Source organism: Dendrobates tinctorius, unplaced genomic scaffold (assembly GCF_039654945.1).
Source record: "Dendrobates tinctorius isolate UK_male_01 unplaced genomic scaffold, ASM3965494v1 ptg000019l, whole genome shotgun sequence".
In the NCBI taxonomy this organism is placed as follows: Eukaryota; Metazoa; Chordata; class Amphibia; order Anura; family Dendrobatidae; genus Dendrobates; species Dendrobates tinctorius.
Genome location: NW_027361687.1, coordinates 54220765 through 54242608, shown reverse-complemented (window position 1 = coordinate 54242608; position 21844 = coordinate 54220765). Strand labels below are relative to the sequence as shown.

Here is a 21844-nt window from a genome sequence, read left to right as displayed (position 1 = left end):
GTCGCTTACAGGTGCAGATAACCTGCTGAACTCCGTTAGTGATGGGGATCTGAGATTCATATTATTCCCCGCGAATGATGATTTCCCAGTAAGTTCAGGTCAACCGCAATTCCGTGGTTAGGCCTAACCGTCATTCCTGAAAAAATTACGTGTCCAAACCACAGGTGCTGTAGCTTGCTCAACAGCTCGGCAGCCGTTCTCAGGCCCAGTATGGATTCAACAACATTGTAGAAAGTTGATAAAGGGTACAGTTTCACCGGATAACACGTATATATGTAGCCTAGTTAACACATTAAAAATATATGTCTATAGATCAGGAGGCAGACTCCGATGTTCTCAGGCCCAGTATGGATTTGACCAGATTATACAAAGTTGAGAAAGGGTACTTTATCACTGGATAGCAGGTATATATAGCATAGTTTAAACATGTAAAATCTCCGTGTTCTCAGTATGGATTACACAGCAATCTAAAAAGTGGAAAAAAGGAAATGCATTTGAGGCATACACAACTATATACTTTTGGTGTTATTTTTAAATCTTCATATATATTTCTGTCTCAGTAATACAGTCCAGCCTCTCCGCAATAGGAAATGAGATGCATACAATTAGTGACATAAAGGCTATTGTTTGCAGAAATCTAGGAATTATTATTCACAGGAAAAACTTCCGTCACAATTCTCATAGGCGATGCTGACCCTCAATTAATTTGTGTGTTGAGACAGTGAAAACATTTTTTTGTGAATAAAGTCTTGCTGTATCGCACTTCCGTTGATTCCATCACTGTTACTCATCTCCATCCAATTTTTATCTCAGGGAGCGATGTAAACATGGTGCTCACTGGCTATCATGATCTGTCACGTAACTTTGGAGTGCAAAAGACAGAAGCCACAGGCCGTAGGCGATTGAATTTGATTGGCATGAGAGGGCACATTTTGAAATGTGAGCCGGAATGTCACACGTTTGTGAGTAGGAAAACTGTGAAAGCTGATGATAAACCACCACTGCATGTAATTGTGAGTCGACGTCCATAAGAAATGGAAGCCACTGATCATCTGGAGCTAGAGCCCGGCCAGCAGGACAGGGCATAGCTACATCTTAACCATCATCTTTCAGTTCAATTAATTTGTAGTGGCAGTCCCAGTGAAGGATTTGACAGCACAGACTACACAGCGGAGGAGCAGGGAGAGGTAAACATTGCAAATGCTGGGGCCCTGCCCAAGCAAGGGGGGCACACTCGTGGGCGTCGGTACTGGCACTGGACCCCTCATAGTACGGCGGTGTGTCTGACGGCGGGTGTGCACCACCACTGTCAGAGACACTTGATTGCACTATGAGGGACCCTATGCCAGCGCCCGCGCCCAAGAGTCGGCCTACCCACCTGTCCAGGGCAACGGCACTCGCACGGTTTTGTGCGCTAGGTGGTGACCCCGGCCATGGGGGGGGCGTCCACTTAGGGAGGTTTACAAAGTGGCATATGTAGATGTGGGTCATTCAGCTGCTGCAAAAGGCGAAATAGGTCAAGTTCGCGGAATAGGAGGAGGACCAAAGCAAGCCATTTTTCTGGCAACCTATGTGTCATCAAGGGAAGGTGGGACAAAATCCTTGGAAACCCATGCATGGTTCATTTTAATGAAGGTTAGATCATCCACATTTTGGGTTGACAGACGGGTCCTTTTTTCTGTCAGGATTGATCCAGCTGCACTGAAGACTCTTTCCGATAGCACACTTGCAGCTGGGCAAGCGAGCTCCGTTAAGGCATATTGGGCCAATTCAGGCCAGGTGTCCAGTTTAGCGGCCCAATAGTCAAAGGGGAATCACCTGTGCGGGAGAACATTGATATGGGAGGAAAAGTAGTTTGTAACCATAGTTGACAACTGCTGTCTCCTGTCACTTTCCATCGATGCTGTTTTACAGTTGTGTGAGCGGTCCGTGAAAAATCAGTCCACAACATTGTCATGAAACCCCTGTCTCCAACGCCACTTCTGCTGTGTGCACCACGAACACCTCTGCCAAGCTGCCCCCGGCCCGTACGGCTCGTGTGAGAACCATCACCGCTGCTGTGTGCTGGGAATGCCTCAACCAACCGGTTAACCAGAGTTGCTTGTTTAGTAGCCAATATTAGGTCAAGGTTCTCCTGTGGCATGATGTTTTGTAATTTGCCTTTATAGCGTGGATCCAGGATGCTGGCCAACCAGTAGTCGTCATCGTTCATCATTTTGGCAATGCGTGGGTCCCTTTTTAGGATCTGCAAGGCATAATCTGACATGTGGGCCAATGTTCCCGGTGTCAATGATGCACTGCGAGTGCTGGGTGGAGGAGCACTTCCTGGCAAATCCACATCCCTCCAGTCACGCACAAACCCTGTACCAGACCTTGCCACGCCAACATTTTCACTTGCCCCACGAGATGCATCCTCCTCCCCTAAGTAATCATCCCCATCATCATCCTCCTCCTCCTCTTCTTCCTCCACCTCATCCAGGAGAGGTCCCTGAGCAGACAATGGCTGAATGTCATCAAGGATTCCCTCCACCTCTTCCTCCTCGTCAACATTGGCTGCAGACGCCTGCTCCTTAAGGTGCGTCAAAGTTTGCATGAGCAGACGCATAAGTGGGATGCTCATGCTTAGGATGGCGTCGTCTGCGCTTACCAGCCGTGTGCATTCCTCAAAACACTGAAGGACTTTACAGAGGTCTTTCAGCTTCGACCACTGCACACCTGTCAACTCCATGTCTGCTCTCAAAGTGCCTGGCCGTGTATCCTCCCACAAATGCATTATGGCCTGCCTCTGCTCGCACAGCCGCGCAACCATGTGCAGGGTGGAGTTCCACTTTGTTGCAATGTCGATAATGAGGCGGTGGTTGGGAAGATGGAGCAATCGCTGCAGCTTCTACATACGAATGGAGTGTACAGGCGACCGGCGGATGTGCGCGCACAGTCTTCGCACCTTCTGGTGCAGGACTGTTAACTCCGGATAATTATTGAGGAAGCACTGCACCACCAGGTTCAAGGTGTGAGCCAAGCAAGGTATGTGGCTGAGTTTTGAAAAGGCTATGGCTGCCACAAAATTACGGCCGTTATCACTAACTACCTTGCGTGCCTCAAGATGTACTCGGCCAGCACCTCGGCGGTGTGTCTGTCGCCCAAACACATCATCTGCAACACAGCCTGCTGACGCTTTCCACTAGCTGCTCAATAGGGGGACATCTCGTGTGCAACAGTGGCAGCTGCAGATGGAGTGCTCGTACGACTGCGCTCTGTGGACCAGCTTTTGCTTCTGGAGGAGGGTCGAACACCTACAGCCAACTGTTTCCTATACCGTGGGCTAGGCAGCACTGTCCCACCACCGCTGTCCCCTGTGGACCCTGCATCCACCACATTAACCCAGTGCGCAGTGATGGACACGTAACGGCCCTGGCCATGCCGACTGGACCATGCATCAGTTGTGAGGTGCACCTTTCCGCTCACTGACTGCTTGAGTGCATGGACAATGCGGTCTTTCACATGATGGTGGAGGGCTGGGATGGCTTTGCGAGAGAAGAAGTGGCGACTGGGTAGGTCATAGCATGGTACTGCATAGGCCATGAGTTCGCGGAAAGCTGCGCTTTCCACCAACCGATAGGGCATCATCTCTAACGAGATTAGTTTGGCAATGTGGGCGTTCAAACCCAGTGTACGCGGATGAGAGACTGAGTACTTTCTTGACCTACTCATAGTGTCTGGGAGGGTGAGCTGGACTTGAAAGCTGCATATGGTGGAAGTAGCGGTGGACAGGGCGGACTGAGAGAGGGTTGATGATGGTGATGGAGTTGTTGTTCTTTCTGATGGCCTAGAATCAGTCTTTCGTTGATATAACAGTGGGATTCCCTGACTGCTGTGGCCTTGCAACGACACCTCAACATTTGCTGCTGTGCTAACCGGTGGGCTTACAGTGGGGGAAACAATGTAGCGTTGCTGACTACCTTCTTTGTGATCAGTTGCACATGTGGTACTTGAGGTTTGGTGTTGTGTCCACGCTTGCAAGTGCATGCTGGTTAAATGTCTAAGCATGCAACTGGTATTCAAATTTTTCAGATTTTTCCCTCGGCTAAAGGTCTTTGCGCACTTCTTACAGATAACCTTGGCCTGATCATGAGGATTTTGTTCAAAAAAGTGCCACACTGCACTCTTCCTACTTTGGCAGACATTTTGCGGCCTAGCACGCTGTGATATTTTGACCCTCTGGACAAGCTGTCCAGCAACTCTTTTTTGATTTTTGGAACCTGTCTTTGGAGTGCTCCGGGCCTGCCAGATAACAGCTGTTGCGATGTCGATGTCTGCTGTGGATGCTCCTCCTCCTCATCTGAGCTATTGGAAGCAGCACCCTCTTCCCCCAATGGATGCCACTCTGGGTCAACAACTGGGTCATCCATCACCTCCTCTTCAATGTCATGTGCTCCTTCCTCTGTGTCACCGTGTATGGTGGTATAGTGTGCGGGAAGGGGCACCTTCGTCTCATCAGGGTCAGAATCTGGCTCTGTACACTGCGAGGACAATGTAGTGCTCTGAGTGAATGTACCAACAGAATCATCTATCAGTGGCTGTGCATCAGTGCACTCCATGTCAGATTCATCTTGGCCTGGGTAATTCACCATTTCACTTGATAATCCAGGCATGGTATGTGAAAACAGCTCCATGGAGTAATCAGTAGTATGGCCTGCGTCATCCTTCAATCTTGGTTGGGGTGAAGGACACAAGGAAAGGTGTGGTTCATGAACATGAGCCTCCAATGACGACTCAGTGCTTTTATTTTTTACAACTTCAGAAGAGGAGGCGATAGAGCTGGAGGCTGAGTCAGCAATGTAAGCCAAAACTTTTTCCTGAAGCTCTGGCTTTAAAAGCGGTTTGCCAACTCGTAGAAAACTAAGCCTTCGAGGCCTTGTCGAGCCAGACGATGACGCAGGCTCAACACCTCCTGCATTCGGTCCTATTTTGCTTTTGCCACTACCATCAGATCCACCACCAACGCCATCATTACCAGCTGCCAGCCCCCGCCCAATTCCACCGCCTCTTCCTCCAGCCTTCCTCATTTTTGGTAGAAATGTAGACAATATCCAACAAACTATATAGTAATGTAAAACAAGGTGTCTATAGGACAGGGGAGATTTTGAATTTCTGCACACACTTGTGGACACTGGACACTTTTGGATTGTGTGAGGCCCACTGAATATCACAGCGCTATGTCACAGGCTCGATGTTGCAGGTGTGAAAAATGTCACTAGAGGATAACGGAGATTTTGAATTTCTGCACACACTTGTGGACACTGGACACTTTTGGATTGTGTGAGGCCCAGTGAATATCACAGCGCTATGTCACAGGCTCGATGTCGCAGGGGTGAAAAATGTCACTAGAGGATAACGGAGATTTTGAATTTCTGCGCACACTTGTGGACACTGGACACTTTTGGATTGTGTGAGGCCCAGTGAATATCACAGCGCTATGTCACAGGCAGAAATTGGCTAGTGTATGAGAAACTACAAGGTGTATATAGAATTGGGCAGAATAGAAATCTCCCTAGAGTGTAGGTCTGTAAGAACGGAACAAGTCCTCGACTTATCCTTACAGAGCAACACACAGCTTCACTGTGGCCGTGATAACAGCCGTTACACGGTACTGAGAGAGGAGCGTGCACGTACACGGCTGTCCGGTGTACGTAAAATTGTCAAGCTCCGTGTTTTTTAAGTATACGGACTGACACGCTGTCTCTCTATAGTTTTGAATGTGATCAAACAGCAAATATATTTAACTATTTGAAAGCTAGACAAAACTAGAAGGTGCAGGTCCATGTCCTCGGAACATGTCCTCGACTTATCCTTACAGAGTGACACACAGCTTCACTGTGGCTGTGATAACAGCCGTTACACGGTACTGTGTGAGGAGTGTGCACCGTTGTATGGTGTGAAAAAATGCACACTCAGTACCTCACCAGGACAAAAAAAAAAGTCGGAACCGCAGCAAAATCCGCAGCGTGTGCACACAGCCTATATATTAGATAGGGGGGGGGGGGGGGGGGGGGGCTGTGCACATTCTGTATGCCTTATATGGATATTAGGGAGGGGCTGTGCACATTCTTTATGCCTTATATGGATAATAGGGGAGGGGCTGTGCACATTCTTTATGCCTTATATGGATAATAGGGAGGGGCTGTGCACATTCTGTATGCCTTATATGGATAATAGGGAGGGGCTGTGCACATTCTGTATGCCTTATATGGCTAATAGGGAGGGGCTGTGTACATTCTGTATTATATGGATAATAGGGAGGGGCTGTGCACATTCTGTATTATATGGATAATAGGGAGGGGCTGTGCACATTCTGTATTATATGGATAATAGGGAGGGGCTGTGTACATTCTGTATTATATGGATAATAGGGAGGGGCTGTGCACATTCTGTATTATATGGATAATAGGGAGGGGCTGTGCACATTCTGTATTATATGGACAATAGGGAGGGGATGTGTACATTCTGTATTATATGGATAATAGGGAGGGGCTGTGCACATTCTGTATTATATGGATAATAGGGAGGGGCTGTGCACATTCTGTATTATATGGATAATAGGGAGGGGCTGTGCACATATGGATAATAGGGGAGGGGCTGTGCACATTCTGTATGCCTTATATGGATAATAGGGAGGGGCTGTGCACATTCTGTATGCCTTATATGGATAATAGGGGAGGTGCTGTACACATTCTGTATTCCTTATATGGATAATAGGGGAGGGGCTGTGCACATTCTGTATTCCTTATATGGATAATAGGGGAGGGGCTGTGCCCATTCTGTATTCCTTATATGGATAATAGGGGAGGGGCTGTGCACATTCTGTATTCCTTATATGGATAATAGGGGAGGGGCTGTGCACATTCTGTATTCCTTATATGGATAATAGGGGAGGGGCTGTGCACATTCTGTATGCTTTATATGGATAATAGGGAGGGGCTGTGCAGATTCTGTATGCTTTATATGGATAATAGGGAGGGGCTGTGCACATTCTGTATTCCTTATATGGATAATAGGGAAGGGCTGTGCACATTCTGTACTATATGGATAATAGGGAGGGGCTGTGCACATTCTTTATGCCTTATATGGATAATAGGGAGGGGCTGTGCACATTCTGTATGCCTTGTATGGATAATAGGGAGGGGCTGTGCACATTCTTTATGCCTTGTATGGATAATAGGGAGGGGCTGTGCACATTCTGTATGCCTTGTATGGATAATAGGGATGGGCTGTGCACATTCTGTATGCCTTGTATGGATAATAGGGAGGGGCTGTGCACATTCTTTGCCTTGTATGGATATTAGGGAGGGGCTGTGCACATTCTTTGCCTTGTATGGATAATAGGGAGGGGCTGTGCACATTCTGTATGCCTTGTATGGATAATAGGGATGGGCTGTGCACATTCTGTATGCCTTGTATGGATAATAGGGAGGGGCTGTGCACATTCTTTGCCTTGTATGGATATTAGGGAGGGGCTGTGCACATTCTTTGCCTTGTATGGATAATAGGGAGGGGCTGTGCACATTCTGTATGCCTTGTATGGATAATAGGGAGGGGCTGTGCACATTCTGTATGCCTTGTATGGATAATAGGGAGGGGCTGTGCACATTCTTTATGCCTTGTATGGATAATAGGGAGGGGCTGTGCACATTCTTTGCCTTGTATGGATAATAGGGAGGGGCTGTGCACATTCTGTATGCCTTGTATGGATAATAGGGAGGGGCTGTGCACATTCTGTATGCCTTGTATGGATAATAGGGAGGGGCTGTGCACATTCTTTATGCCTTGTATGGATAATAGGGAGGGGCTGTGCACATTCTTTATGCCTTGTATGGATAATAGGGAGGGGCTGTGTACATTCTTTGCCTTGTATGGATAATAGGGAGGGGCTGTGCACATTCTGTATGCCTTATATGGATAATAGGGAGGGGCTGTGCACATTCTGTATGCCTTATATGGATAATAGGGGAGGTGCTGTACACATTCTGTATTCCTTATATGGATAATAGGGGAGGGGCTGTGCACATTCTGTATTCCTTATATGGATAATAGGGGAGGGGCTGTGCCCATTCTGTATTCCTTATATGGATAATAGGGGAGGGGCTGTGCACATTCTGTATTCCTTATATGGATAATAGGGGAGGGGCTGTGCACATTCTGTATTCCTTATATGGATAATAGGGGAGGGGCTGTGCACATTCTGTATGCTTTATATGGATAATAGGGAGGGGCTGTGCAGATTCTGTATGCTTTATATGGATAATAGGGAGGGGCTGTGCACATTCTGTATTCCTTATATGGATAATAGGGAAGGGCTGTGCACATTCTGTACTATATGGATAATAGGGAGGGGCTGTGCACATTCTTTATGCCTTATATGGATAATAGGGAGGGGCTGTGCACATTCTGTATGCCTTGTATGGATAATAGGGAGGGGCTGTGCACATTCTTTATGCCTTGTATGGATAATAGGGAGGGGCTGTGCACATTCTGTATGCCTTGTATGGATAATAGGGATGGGCTGTGCACATTCTGTATGCCTTGTATGGATAATAGGGAGGGGCTGTGCACATTCTTTGCCTTGTATGGATATTAGGGAGGGGCTGTGCACATTCTTTGCCTTGTATGGATAATAGGGAGGGGCTGTGCACATTCTGTATGCCTTGTATGGATAATAGGGAGGGGCTGTGCACATTCTGTATGCCTTGTATGGATAATAGGGAGGGGCTGTGCACATTCTTTATGCCTTGTATGGATAATAGGGAGGGGCTGTGCACATTCTTTATGCCTTGTATGGATAATAGGGAGGGTCTGTGCACATTCTGTATGCCTTGTATGGATAATAGGGAGTGGCTGTGCACATTCTTTGCCTTGTATGGATAATAGGGAGGGGCTGTGCACATTCTGTATGCCTTGTATGGATAATAGGGAGGGGCTGTGCACATTCTTTGCCTTGTATGGATAATAGGGAGGGGCTGTGCACATTCTTTGCCTTGTATGGATAATAGGGAGGGGCTGTGCACATTCTGTATGCCTTGTATGGATAATAGGGAGGGGCTGTGCACATTCTTTGCCTTGTATGGATAATAGGGAGGGGCTGTGTACATTCTTTGCCTTGTATGGATAATAGGGAGGGTCTGTGCACATTCTTTATGCCTTGTATGGATAATAGGGAGGGGCTGTGCACATTCTTTATGCCTTATATGGATAATAGGGAGGGGCTGTGCACATTCTGTCTGCCTTGTATGGATAATAGGGAGGGGCTGTGCACATTCTTTGCCTTGTATGGATAATAGGGGAGGGTCTGCACATTCTGTATGCCTTGTATGGATAATAGGGAGGGTCTGTGCACATTCTGTATGCCTTGTATGGATAATAGGGAGGGGCTGTGCACATTCTTTGCCTTGTATGGATAATAGGGAGGGGCTGTGTACATTCTTTGCCTTGTATGGATAATAGGGAGGGGCTGTGCACATTCTTTGCCTTGTATGGATAATAGGGAGGGGCTGTGCACATTCTTTATGCCTTGTATGGATAATAGGGGAGGGTCTGTGCACATTCTGTATGCCTTGTATGGATAATAGGGAGGGGCTGTGCACATTCTTTGCCTTGTATGGATAATAGGGAGGGGCTGTGTACATTCTTTGCCTTGTATGGATAATAGGGAGGGGCTGTGCACATTCTTTGCCTTGTATGGATAATAGGGAGGGGCTGTGCACATTCTTTATGCCTTGTATGGATAATAGGGAGGGGCTGTGCACATTCTTTATGCCTTGTATGGATAATAGGGAGGGTCTGTGCACATTCTTTATGCCTTGTATGGATAATAGGGAGGGGCTGTGCACATTCTGTATGCCTTGTATGGATAATAGGGAGGGGCTGTGCACATTCTTTGCCTTGTATGGATAATAGGGGAGGGTCTGTGCACATTCTGTATGCCTTGTATGGATAATAGGGGAGGGTCTGTGCACATTCTGTATGCCTTGTATGGATAATAGGGAGGGGCTGTGCACATTCTTTGCCTTGTATGGATAATAGGGAGGGGCTGTGCACATTCTTTATGCCTTGTATGGATAATAGGGAGGGGCTGTGCACATTCTTTATGCCTTGTATGGATAATAGGGAGGGGCTGTGCACATTCTGTATGCCTTGTATGGATAATAGGGAGGGGCTGTGTACATTCTTTGCCTTGTATGCATAATAGGGGAGGGTCTGTGCACATTCTGTATGCCTTGTATGGATAATAGGGAGGGGCTGTGCACATTCTGTATGCCTTGTATGGATAATAGGGAGGGGCTGTGTACATTCTGTATGCCTTGTATGGATAATAGGGAGGGGCTGTGCACATTCTGTATGCCTTGTATGGATAATAGGGAGGGGCTGTGCACATTCTTTGCCTTGTATGGATAATAGGGGAGGGTCTGTGCACATTCTGTATGCCTTGTATGGATAATAGGGAGGGGCTGTGCACATTCTGTATGCCTTGTATGGATAATAGGGAGGGGCTGTGCACATTCTGTATGCCTTGTATGGATAATAGGGAGGGGCTGTGCACATTCTTTGCCTTGTATGGATAATAGGGGAGGGTCTGTGCACATTCTGTATGCCTTGTATGGATAATAGGGAGGGGCTGTGCACATTCTTTGCCTTGTATGGATAATAGGGGAGGGTCTGTGCACATTCTGTATGCCTTGTATGGATAATAGGGAGGGGCTGTGCACATTCTGTATGCCTTGTATGGATAATAGGGAGGGGCTGTGCACATTCTGTATGCCTTGTATGGATAATAGGGAGGGGCTGTTCACATTCTTTATGCCTTGTATGGATAATAGGGAGGGGCTGTGCACATTATGCAAGTCATAAGGTTAGACAGATAAAGGGAGGGCGTGTTTTTGTTTTTTTGTGTTTTAGGGACATGGAGAAATAAGCAGAGGGTCTGGCTCTGATCATCAGCAGATTTCTCCGGATGTTTCTATTGGGTACTTTTGATGCCATTTCATTACCAGGGCCCTCTTTCCTCTTGGTATGTGTTATAATCTACTGTATGTGATTATTGTTATGCTGTAATGTCTATTGTCTGTACAAATCCCCTCTGAAATGTAAAGTGCTGCGGAATATGTCGGCGCTATAAAAATAAAATTTATTATTATTATTATTATTATTATTATTACCCCTTATCATCTTCATTTTGAAAGTAATATTTAATCTCCACAGTTGCTGTGCCCACCAGTACAGATAACCAGTGCAACCTTGGGCAGGGGTCCCATGGCTTCTCATAGTCTAGTCTGTCAGTCTGTGCTGTGGATTGAGGTTGGTGGCGAGACTCGCTGCCCACTGGCACATTATAAACGCCCAGCTTCACTGAGACTAGAAAGGAAAGCTGGTCTAACTAAAAGGGGTCATTGTAAGGATGAGGAAGGCACTGGGATTAACCTCGTCTCACCGGCTGCAGACTAATAATTGTGGAATAGGGCACCTGTGCGCTCGCGCGGTCTCCTCTACTCTTAGGTTGTGTCCTTAAGGTCTCGGCTCCCTCTCCCTGCTGAGTACATTTCCGATCACTGATCTGTGTAAGCTGGGCAGTGCCCGTGTGTATCTCTGGAGCCTGGGGGACTCTGTGACTATAGAAGATCGCCATAACTGATAAAAATGGATGCTGCAATGTAGCTTCAGAGAAAGAGAGGAGACCTATTTCCTGCTTTCTCTTCTCTCCTCGCTGTTTTAGGGTTTATACACATATTATAATTTTTGCCGTCGTTTTCCAAAATTATGAAACTTCAGCAGATTTCAGAAAATTGCACTTTTTCCTTTACATTTTAGAAACCTATCGTTTTACAGATTAGGAAATACGTTTTTAAGAAATTGCATTTTTTTTTTTAGCCTTTACAAATTACTGTACTTTTTTTTTTTTTTTTTTTTTTTTATATTCCAGAAATTATTTTTATTGCATTTTTCAACTTTTCTTTTTTTTGCAAATTTCAGCTGTTGCATTTTCTTTTTCTTTTCAAAAACTGCAGTGTGTGACTAAATCCTTATCCCAGCGCACAACTCCTTTCCTTTTGCTGTCAGGTCTGTGTATTGTGCTACCTCTCGGTGATTGGCTAATGGCCGCCTTTGTTTCTGCTCCTTTTTATTTGCCTTGTTGTGGTGACCTCATCTCTTGGCGGACACTGAAGGTGCGGGGACTTTCCAGCAAGTCCAGATGGGAGGTGAGACTAAATTCAGCTTACTGGGGAATGAGCCAGACGTGGGAGCTCATGTGACCGCTCTGACACATTAAAATCTTTGTGAAGTTTTGGAATTTGCTTTGACATTACCTTTGCCTCAAGATGTACTCGGCCAGCACCTCGGCGGTGTGTCTGTCGCCCAAACACATCATCTGCAACACAGCCTGCTGACGCTTTCCACTAGCTGCTCGATAGGGGGACATCTCGTGTGCAACAGTGGCAGCTGCAGATGGAGTGCTCGTACGACTGCGCTCTGTGGACGAGCTTTCGCTTCTGGAGGAGGAGGGTCGAACACCTACAGCCAACTGTTTCCTATACCGTGGGCTAGGCAGCACTGTCCCACCACCGCTGTCCCCTGTGGACCCTGCATCCACCACATTAACCCAGTGCGCAGTGATGGACACGTAACGGCCCTGGCCATGCCGACTGGACCATGCATCAGTTGTGAGGTGCACCTTTCCGCTCACTGACTGCTTGAGTGCATGGACAATGCGGTCTTTCACATGATGGTGGAGGGCTGGGATGGCTTTGCGAGAGAAGAAGTGGCGACTGGGTAGGTCATAGCATGGTACTGCATAGGCCATGAGTTCGCGGAAAGCTGCGCTTTCCACCAACCGATAGGGCATCATCTCTAACGAGATTAGTTTGGCAATGTGGGCGTTCAAACCCAGTGTACGCGGATGAGAGACTGAGTACTTTCTTGACCTACTCATAGTGTCTGGGAGGGTGAGCTGGACTTGAAAGCTGCATATGGTGGAAGTAGCGGTGGACAGGGCGGACTGAGAGAGGGTTGATGATGGTGATGGAGTTGTTGTTCTTTCTGATGGCCTAGAATCAGTCTTTCGTTGATATAACAGTGGGATTCCCTGACTGCTGTGGCCTTGCAACGACACCTCAACATTTGCTGCTGTGCTAACCGGTGGGCTTACAGTGGGGGAAACAATGTAGCGTTGCTGACTACCTTCTTTGTGATCAGTTGCACATGTGGTACTTGAGGTTTGGTGTTGTGTCCACGCTTGCAAGTGCATGCTGGTTAAATGTCTAAGCATGCAACTGGTATTCAAATTTTTCAGATTTTTCCCTCGGCTAAAGGTCTTTGCGCACTTCTTACAGATAACCTTGGCCTGATCATGAGGATTTTGTTCAAAAAAGTGCCACACTGCACTCTTCCTACTTTGGCAGACATTTTGCGGCCTAGCACGCTGTGATATTTTGACCCTCTGGACAAGCTGTCCAGCAACTCTTTTGATTTTTGGAACCTGTCTTTGGAGTGCTCCGGGCCTGCCAGATAACAGCTGTTGCGATGTCGATGTCTGCTGTGGATGCTCCTCCTCCTCATCTGAGCTATTGGAAGCAGCACCCTCTTCCCCCAATGGATGCCACTCTGGGTCAACAACTGGGTCATCCATCACCTCCTCTTCAATGTCATGTGCTCCTTCCTCTGTGTCACCATGTATGGTGGTATAGTGTGCGGGAAGGGGCACCTGAGTCTCATCAGGGTCAGAATCTGGCTCTGTACACTGCGAGGACAATGTAGTGCTCTGAGTGAATGTACCAACAGAATCATCTATCAGTGGCTGTGCATCAGTGCACTCCATGTCAGATTCATCTTGGCCTGGGTAATTCACCATTTCACTTGATAATCCAGGCATGGTATGTGAAAACAGCTCCATGGAGTAATCAGTAGTATGGCCTGCGTCATCCTTCAATCTTGGTTGGGGTGAAGGACACAAGGAAAGGTGTGGTTCATGAACATGAGCCTCCAATGACGACTCAGTGCTTTTATTTTTTACAACTTCAGAAGAGGAGGCGATAGAGCTGGAGGCTGAGTCAGCAATGTAAGCCAAAACTTTTTCCTGAAGCTCTGGCTTTAAAAGCGGTTTGCCAACTCGTAGAAAACTAAGCCTTCGAGGCCTTGTCGAGCCAGACGATGACGCAGGCTCAACACCTCCTGCATTCGGTCCTATTTTGCTTTTGCCACTACCATCAGATCCACCACCAACGCCATCATTACCAGCTGCCAGCCCCCGCCCAATTCCACCGCCTCTTCCTCCAGCCTTCCTCATTTTTGGTAGAAATGTAGACAATATCCAACAAACTATATAGTAATGTAAAACAAGGTGTCTATAGGACAGGGGAGATTTTGAATTTCTGCACACACTTGTGGACACTGGACACTTTTGGATTGTGTGAGGCCCACTGAATATCACAGCGCTATGTCACAGGCTCGATGTTGCAGGTGTGAAAAATGTCACTAGAGGATAACGGAGATTTTGAATTTCTGCGCACACTTGTGGACACTGGACACTTTTGGATTGTGTGAGGCCCAGTGAATATCACAGCGCTATGTCACAGGCTCGATGTCGCAGGGGTGAAAAATGTCACTAGAGGATAACGGAGATTTTGAATTTCTGCGCACACTTGTGGACACTGGACACTTTTGGATTGTGTGAGGCCCAGTGAATATCACAGCGCTATGTCACAGGCAGAAATTGGCTAGTGTATGAGAAACTACAAGGTGTATATAGAATTGGGCAGAATAGAAATCTCCCTAGAGTGTAGGTCTGTAAGAACGGAACAAGTCCTCGACTTATCCTTACAGAGCAACACACAGCTTCACTGTGGCCGTGATAACAGCCGTTACACGGTACTGAGAGAGGAGCGTGCACGTACACGGCTGTCCGGTGTACGTAAAATTGTCAAGCTCCGTGTTTTTTAAGTATACGGACTGACACGCTGTCTCTCTATAGTTTTGAATGTGATCAAACAGCAAATATATTTAACTATTTGAAAGCTAGACAAAACTAGAAGGTGCAGGTCCATGTCCTCGGAACATGTCCTCGACTTATCCTTACAGAGTGACACACAGCTTCACTGTGGCTGTGATAACAGCCGTTACACGGTACTGTGTGAGGAGTGTGCACCGTTGTATGGTGTGAAAAAATGCACACTCAGTACCTCACCAGGACAAAAAAAAAAGACGGAACCGCAGCAAAATCCGCAGCGTGTGCACACAGCCTATATATTAGATAGGGGGGGGGGGCTGTGCACATTCTGTATGCCTTATATGGATATTAGGGAGGGGCTGTGCACATTCTTTTTGCCGCCTTTGGATAATAGGGGAGGGGCTGTGCACATTCTTTATGCCTTATATGGATAATAGGGAGGGGCTGTGCACATTCTGTATGCCTTATATGGCTAATAGGGAGGGGCTGTGTACATTCTGTATTATATGGATAATAGGGAGGGTCTGTGTACATTCTGTATTATATGGATAATAGGGAGGGGCTGTGCACATTCTGTATTATATGGATAATAGGGAGGGGCTGTGTACATTCTGTATTATATGGATAATAGGGAGGGGCTGTGCACATTCTGTATTATATGGATAATAGGGAGGGGCTGTGTACATTCTGTATTATATGGACAATAGGGAGGGGATGTATACATTCTGTATTATATGGATAATAGGGAGGGGCTGTGCACATTCTGTATTATATGGATAATAGGGAGGGGCTGTGCACATTCTGTATTATATGGATAATAGGGAGGGGCTGTGCACATATGGATAATAGGGGAGGGGCTGTGCACATTCTGTATGCCTTATATGGATAATAGGGAGGGGCTGTGCACATTCTGTATGCCTTATATGGATAATAGGGGAGGGGCTGTGCACATTCTTTATGCCTTATATGGATAATAGGGGAGGTGCTGTACACATTCTGTATGCCTTATATGGATATAGGGGAGGGGCTATGCACATTCTGTATTCCTTATATGGATAATAGGGAGGGGCTGTGCACATTCTGTATTATATGGATAATAGGGAGGGGCTGTGCACATTCTGTATTCCTTATATGGATAATAGGGAAGGGCTGTGCACATTCTGTATTATATGGATAATAGGGAGGGGCTGTGCACATTCTGTATTCCTTATATGGATAATAGGGGAGGGGCTGTGCCCATTCTGTATTCCTTATATGGATAATAGGGGAGGGGCTGTGCCCATTCTGTATTCCTTATATGGATAATAGGGGAGGGGCTGTGCCCATTCTGTACTCCTTATATGGATAATAGGGGAGGGGCTGTGCACATTCTGTATTCCTTATATGGATAATAGGGGAGGGGCTGTGCACATTCTGTATTCCTTATATGGATAATAGGGGAGGGGCTGTGCACATTCTGTATGCTTTATATGGATAATAGAGAGGGGCTGTGCAGATTCTTTTTGTAAATTCTTTATTTTAAAATTTTTCACAACACCATTAAACACAACACCAGTTCTCAGGTACAGTTGGCGCAATGTTAAATAAGGGTTGGTCTAAGGCGAGAAGGAAGGAAAAAATGAGGGAGAAGTATGTAGGGGAGAAAAGAAAAGATAAAAAGAAAGGGGAGGGGAAAAAAGGGTACATATACATGTACAGTATCAACAACATTAACATCAACATCATGTGGTTGACAACAGGAGCACAATTATTAAATGGGTGCACTTTTGGAAAATAATGCATCGCACTACATTACATTTGGGCTATCTAGTTTGAGGCAATGAGGCTAAGAGCCCCAGAACAGAAGCCGTCTAATTCAGTTAAACTTAAACTTGAGAAACTCTAAAATGCCCTTAAAGAGGGTTGTCTTCTAAATACCTATTCCAAGGGGCCCAAGTCAACACGTAAGCTCTATGATTATAAATTTCCCAGCTAGACAGCTCCTCTAAGCGAGAGATTTGATTTATTTTAGTATACCATTCTCCCAACGTGGGAGGAGCTACATCTTTCCAATGGGCAGCTATCAACTGTCTCGCCGCACTCAACATCAGTGGAAGAAGCCCATGTTTTTTTGGTAAAAAATCTTTAGATGGGCATGAAAGGAGAGCCTCTGTGGCTCTAAGATCAGCCTTTATTAGTTTTAATTTTTTGAGAACTAGTTCAACTCCCTCCCAAAAAAACCGCAATCTAGGGCAGTCCCAGAATATATGTGAATGATGTCCTCTAGAATTGAGGCATCGCCAACATTTATCGTTATCCACGAGGCCTAACTGGAATAATTTAGCTGGAGTTAAATGCCACCTAGTCAATATTTTATAAGAATTCTCCTGCAGAAGTACACATCTAGAGAAGCCCCGAGCATTTGACAGCATTCTAGATATTTGGTCTTCTGTAAACGTGGTGTTAAGTTCCATTTCCCAAGAGTGTATAAACGAGGGTTTAGAATGTACAGTCGGAGAGATGAGATGCGAGTAAATGCAAGATATAATTTTTAGCCGTGGGGACGGACATTTAACCATAAGATCTAACCAGGACCAATTAGATTTAGATGGGAATCTCCGTCTAAACTGTAAAAGTGTACGTCTGATGTGGTGTTTTTGAAGAAAATTTGTTGGTTGAGTCAACGCACCCTGTGGCCAAGACCCCTCCCGCAAGGTGCTATTACCATAAAAACTATTCAAAGTTTCTCTAGGGAGGTTGGACCATAAATTGTATGGGTCTTGAAAATCTAGCTCTAACAAATAGGGAATTGAGCCGATCGGTGTCAATATTGAGGGGAAGGTATCTTCCGGGGGGCTGTGCAGATTCTGTATGCTTTATATGGATAATAGGGAGGGGCTGTGCACATTCTGTATTCCTTATATGGATAATAGGGAAGGGCTGTGCACATTCTGTACTATATGGATAATAGGGAGGGGCTGTGCACATTCTTTATGCCTTATATGGATAATAGGGAGGGGCTGTGCACATTCTGTATGCCTTGTATGGATAATAGGGAGGGGCTGTGCACATTCTTTATGCCTTGTATGGATAATAGGGAGGGGCTGTGCACATTCTGTATGCCTTGTATGGATAATAGGGAGGGGCTGTGCACATTCTGTATTCCTTATATGGATAATAGGGAAGGGCTGTGCACATTCTGTACTATATGGATAATAGGGAGGGGCTGTGCACATTCTTTATGCCTTATATGGATAATAGGGAGGGGCTGTGCACATTCTGTATGCCTTGTATGGATAATAGGGAGGGGCTGTGCACATTCTTTATGCCTTGTATGGATAATAGGGAGGGGCTGTGCACATTCTGTATGCCTTGTATGGATAATAGGGAGGGGCTGTGCACATTCTTTGCCTTGTATGGATATTAGGGAGGGGCTGTGCACATTCTTTGCCTTGTATGGATAATAGGGAGGGGCTGTGCACATTCTGTATGCCTTGTATGGATAATAGGGAGGGGCTGTGCACATTCTGTATGCCTGAAGGTGCGGGGACTTTCCAGCAAGTCCAGATGGGAGGTGAGACTAAATTCAGCTTACTGGGGAATGAGCCAGACGTGGGAGCTCATGTGACCGCTCTGACACATTAAAATCTTTGTGAAGTTTTGGAATTTGCTTTGACATTATGTAGTTTGCAAGTGCGGCGGACATGGTGACAACTGTGTAGGTGGTAGCCCTTGTGAAATATGTGGTCCTGGGGTGCGTTACAAAACCTGAGCTTCCTGGTTCATAGAGAATATGAGTATTTGGAAAGGTATGTGACCACCGGTAGTCACCCTGGTGTGAAATCTTTGAGACCTTTTTTTTTTCTTCTGGAGAACGGAACAGAGTCCTCCTTTTTGGCTGTAACTTGCTTTGTTGTGGAGGTTCTGCAGGCCGACTTGGACAGGGGGCGGGCCAGACTACAGTTAACACTTCCTGTTGTCGGTTGCTTCATGGTATAGAAGAAATTTTACAAGATAGAGTAGGTGGAATTGAAGAAACTTCGATTAGAATTTGGTTGGACGTAGGTGCAGAGCCATAACTCCTCATACAAAAAATAAAATAAAGTATTAAGCTCCTCCCATTACCACGTGATTCAGAAGATAGACGACACCTTTCCGCTAGGTTCATCTATTGCTTTTTACTCTCCCTATTCATCCACTCTGCATGTTTGGGATGGGACTGTGAATAAGTTGGGATGTGGCTCTGTGGCGAGTAAGGCCCCGCTCATTGACAGGACGTATTTTCCTTCTCGCTGATGGGAGACGACAATATAAATCTGGCGGTGGGCATCTCTGTGACTAGAAGATTAAATTATCCACCGCCGTGGTGTAATATATCAGTGTCTGATGGCGGCACTGCCGGCCAGTAGCTAGGTGGAAACACTTCACCCGCTGTGTGATAGAAACAATGCAGTTATGGGACGGAAATAAGGTTTGATATGTGACTGATCAGTGCAGGGATTGCATCGGCAGAACAGTGAGTGCAGCTCTGGAGTATTATACAGGTATTGCACTTGTATATTGGCCTTTCGGGTACCTTTGGCCAGCAGAGTTTTACAGTCTGCAGTGCTCGTCCTGTGTTTTTCTGTTCTGTAGTTAATGGATGGACCTGATCTTAAATATCTCACTAATCCAGAACACATTTTTATTTCCTAGGCAAACAATGGGACGTGAATGCGGCGCTTGGTGACTATGACCAGCTAAGACCAGCTGCTGCAGGCGGGCTGGCTCACAACCTAACCGATACTAGAAACTTCAAGCCTCCAGAAGTGGCTCGCCCCATGAGACCGGCACTGCAGAGGCAGGATGACATCGTGCAAGGTGATTATTGCTCTCTCACACGGCGCTCTCGTGTTATGAGGTCCTTCATTACTGTAGGGGGGGCGTTCTTGCACTGGTGTATACAGAATCTCCCTTCTACATTACTGTGTAGACACTTGCCTGTAAATTATAAGAAGCCTCAAATAGTGCCTTTTAATTAGTAGTTCTCATGGGTGGCCATTGTGAAATCCATGGAGAGCTGTGTTGTCACCCGGTCACTGAAGCGCCATAATAACGTACACAAACCTCTTCTCTGTTTCTGAATCTTGTGCCTGTCGCCCCCTGTGCTTATTTGGGTTTGTACTTTTGAGGCTGTGTGCCCACGATGCGATTTTTAAGCGTTTTTGTCCCGATTTTTGGCGTGAAAACGCTTAAAAATCTTGTACATGACGCCCCCCATGCATTCCTATGGCATTCCGCACATGCTGTGCTAATGCTGCGCTTTTTTCCGCGGCGGAAACGCATCGTGGAAAAAATCGCAGCATGCTCATTCTTTTGTGCGGAATCACAAAGAATTGCCGCGATTCCGCACCCATAGGAATGCATGAGAACCGCTTACTTCCCGCATGTTGCTAAACTTCCCGCATGGTGGGCAAAGTATCTTATGTGCGGTTGGTACCCACGGTGTGGAGGAGAGGAGACTGTCCTCCAGGCCCTGGGTACCAAACCCCTGTAAAAAGAAGAATAAAAAATTGGGGTATATTTACCTTCCGACGTCCCGCGCTGCATTCCCGGGCCTCAGCGTTCCCAGTAATGCCTTGCGGCAAGGTCCTGTGATGACGTAGTCTCACGTGACTAGCGGTCTCGCGAGATCGCTATAGTAACGCGAGACCAACGTCATCACAGGTCTCGCAAGGCATTACTGGGAACGCTGAGGCCCGGGATGGCAGCGCGGGACGCCGGAAGGTAAATATACCCCAATTTTTTATCATTTTTCACATTCTATCTTTTACTATTGATGCCGCATAGGCAGCCTCAATAGTAAAAAGCTGCTCACACTTGTCAAACACTATGTTTGACGAGTGTGACCAACCTGCCCTAGAAAACAGTGCCAACAAGGGACCTGTGTCAAGACCCCCTTTTCAAGGTCTCTGCTTGCTTTTTTGGGCTTTTGATATTTTTTTGCAGCTTGCCTGTTCTCTGTTCTCAGCTGATTTGTTCTGTCGATATGAATTGGTCTATCCTTCTTTTCAGAGAAGCGCTTGTCCCGAGGCATCTCTCATGCCAGCTCCTCCATTGTGTCCTTGGCCCGCTCCCATGTGTCCAGTAACGGTAGCAGCGAGCACCCGCTGGAGCCCCCTGTGTGCACCTTCCAGCTCCCGGACCTAACCGTGTACAGCGATGATTTCCGCAGCTTCATCGAGCGGGACCTCATTGAGCAGTCCATGCTGGTGGCCCTGGAGCACGCCGGTGAGTCCGCTTGGCAAAGTATGAGTGTGGGGGCTCGGATACACATTAGAGACCCCGCTGTGCTCTTGTTTGATACTACAGGTCCCAGCATGGCATTTGACCCTTCCTGGTAAATGTGTCGGCGTTGCATAAACAAAGCTTTATTGAGCGGTGTGGGAGCGACACAACCTGCGGATTCCTCGGATCTGATGTCACTCCCGGCCTCCATCGTTACACTGGGGGGCACTGCTGACTGCTAGGACATATAATTACATGTGGCAATGGATTGTGGGAATTACACCCAGTGCTTATTACAGGGCTGCACCCTGCCTGGCCTCTTTATTACTGCTTATTACATGGTGCTCTGCCTATACTGTGCCCCGAGGAAGATGGTAAGGGACGCTATATACAGACGGCATACAACAGTAGCAGACCCTCAGCTGTGTTACACTACATGTCTTCAGCCTATGGAGGATGTTTCCATTCACTGACAACAGGCAGAGCTGGTGAGCATAGTCACAGACATGATAGCACTGAGCCCGGGCTCCTGTGTAGTGAAACCTGGAGATCTGTCACCACTAAACCAATAAAAGTAAAAGTAGCTGTCAACTCGCCACATTCTCA

General features: G+C 46.7%; 1 protein-coding gene across 3 annotated transcripts in view; it reads left to right on the top strand.

Moving 5' to 3' along the window:
* Window positions 1–21844, top strand: part of OTUD7B (OTU deubiquitinase 7B) — a 79696-nt gene that overhangs the window by 38020 nt on the left and 19832 nt on the right. For all 3 annotated transcript variants that reach the window (XM_073567055.1, XM_073567054.1, XM_073567053.1), the window contains exons 2-3: window positions 19667–19831; window positions 21026–21241. In XM_073567055.1, the coding sequence (XP_073423156.1) occupies window positions 19792–19831; window positions 21026–21241 (256 nt within the window). In that variant the 5' untranslated portion in view covers window positions 19667–19791. The remainder of the gene's footprint in view (window positions 1–19666; window positions 19832–21025; window positions 21242–21844) is intronic.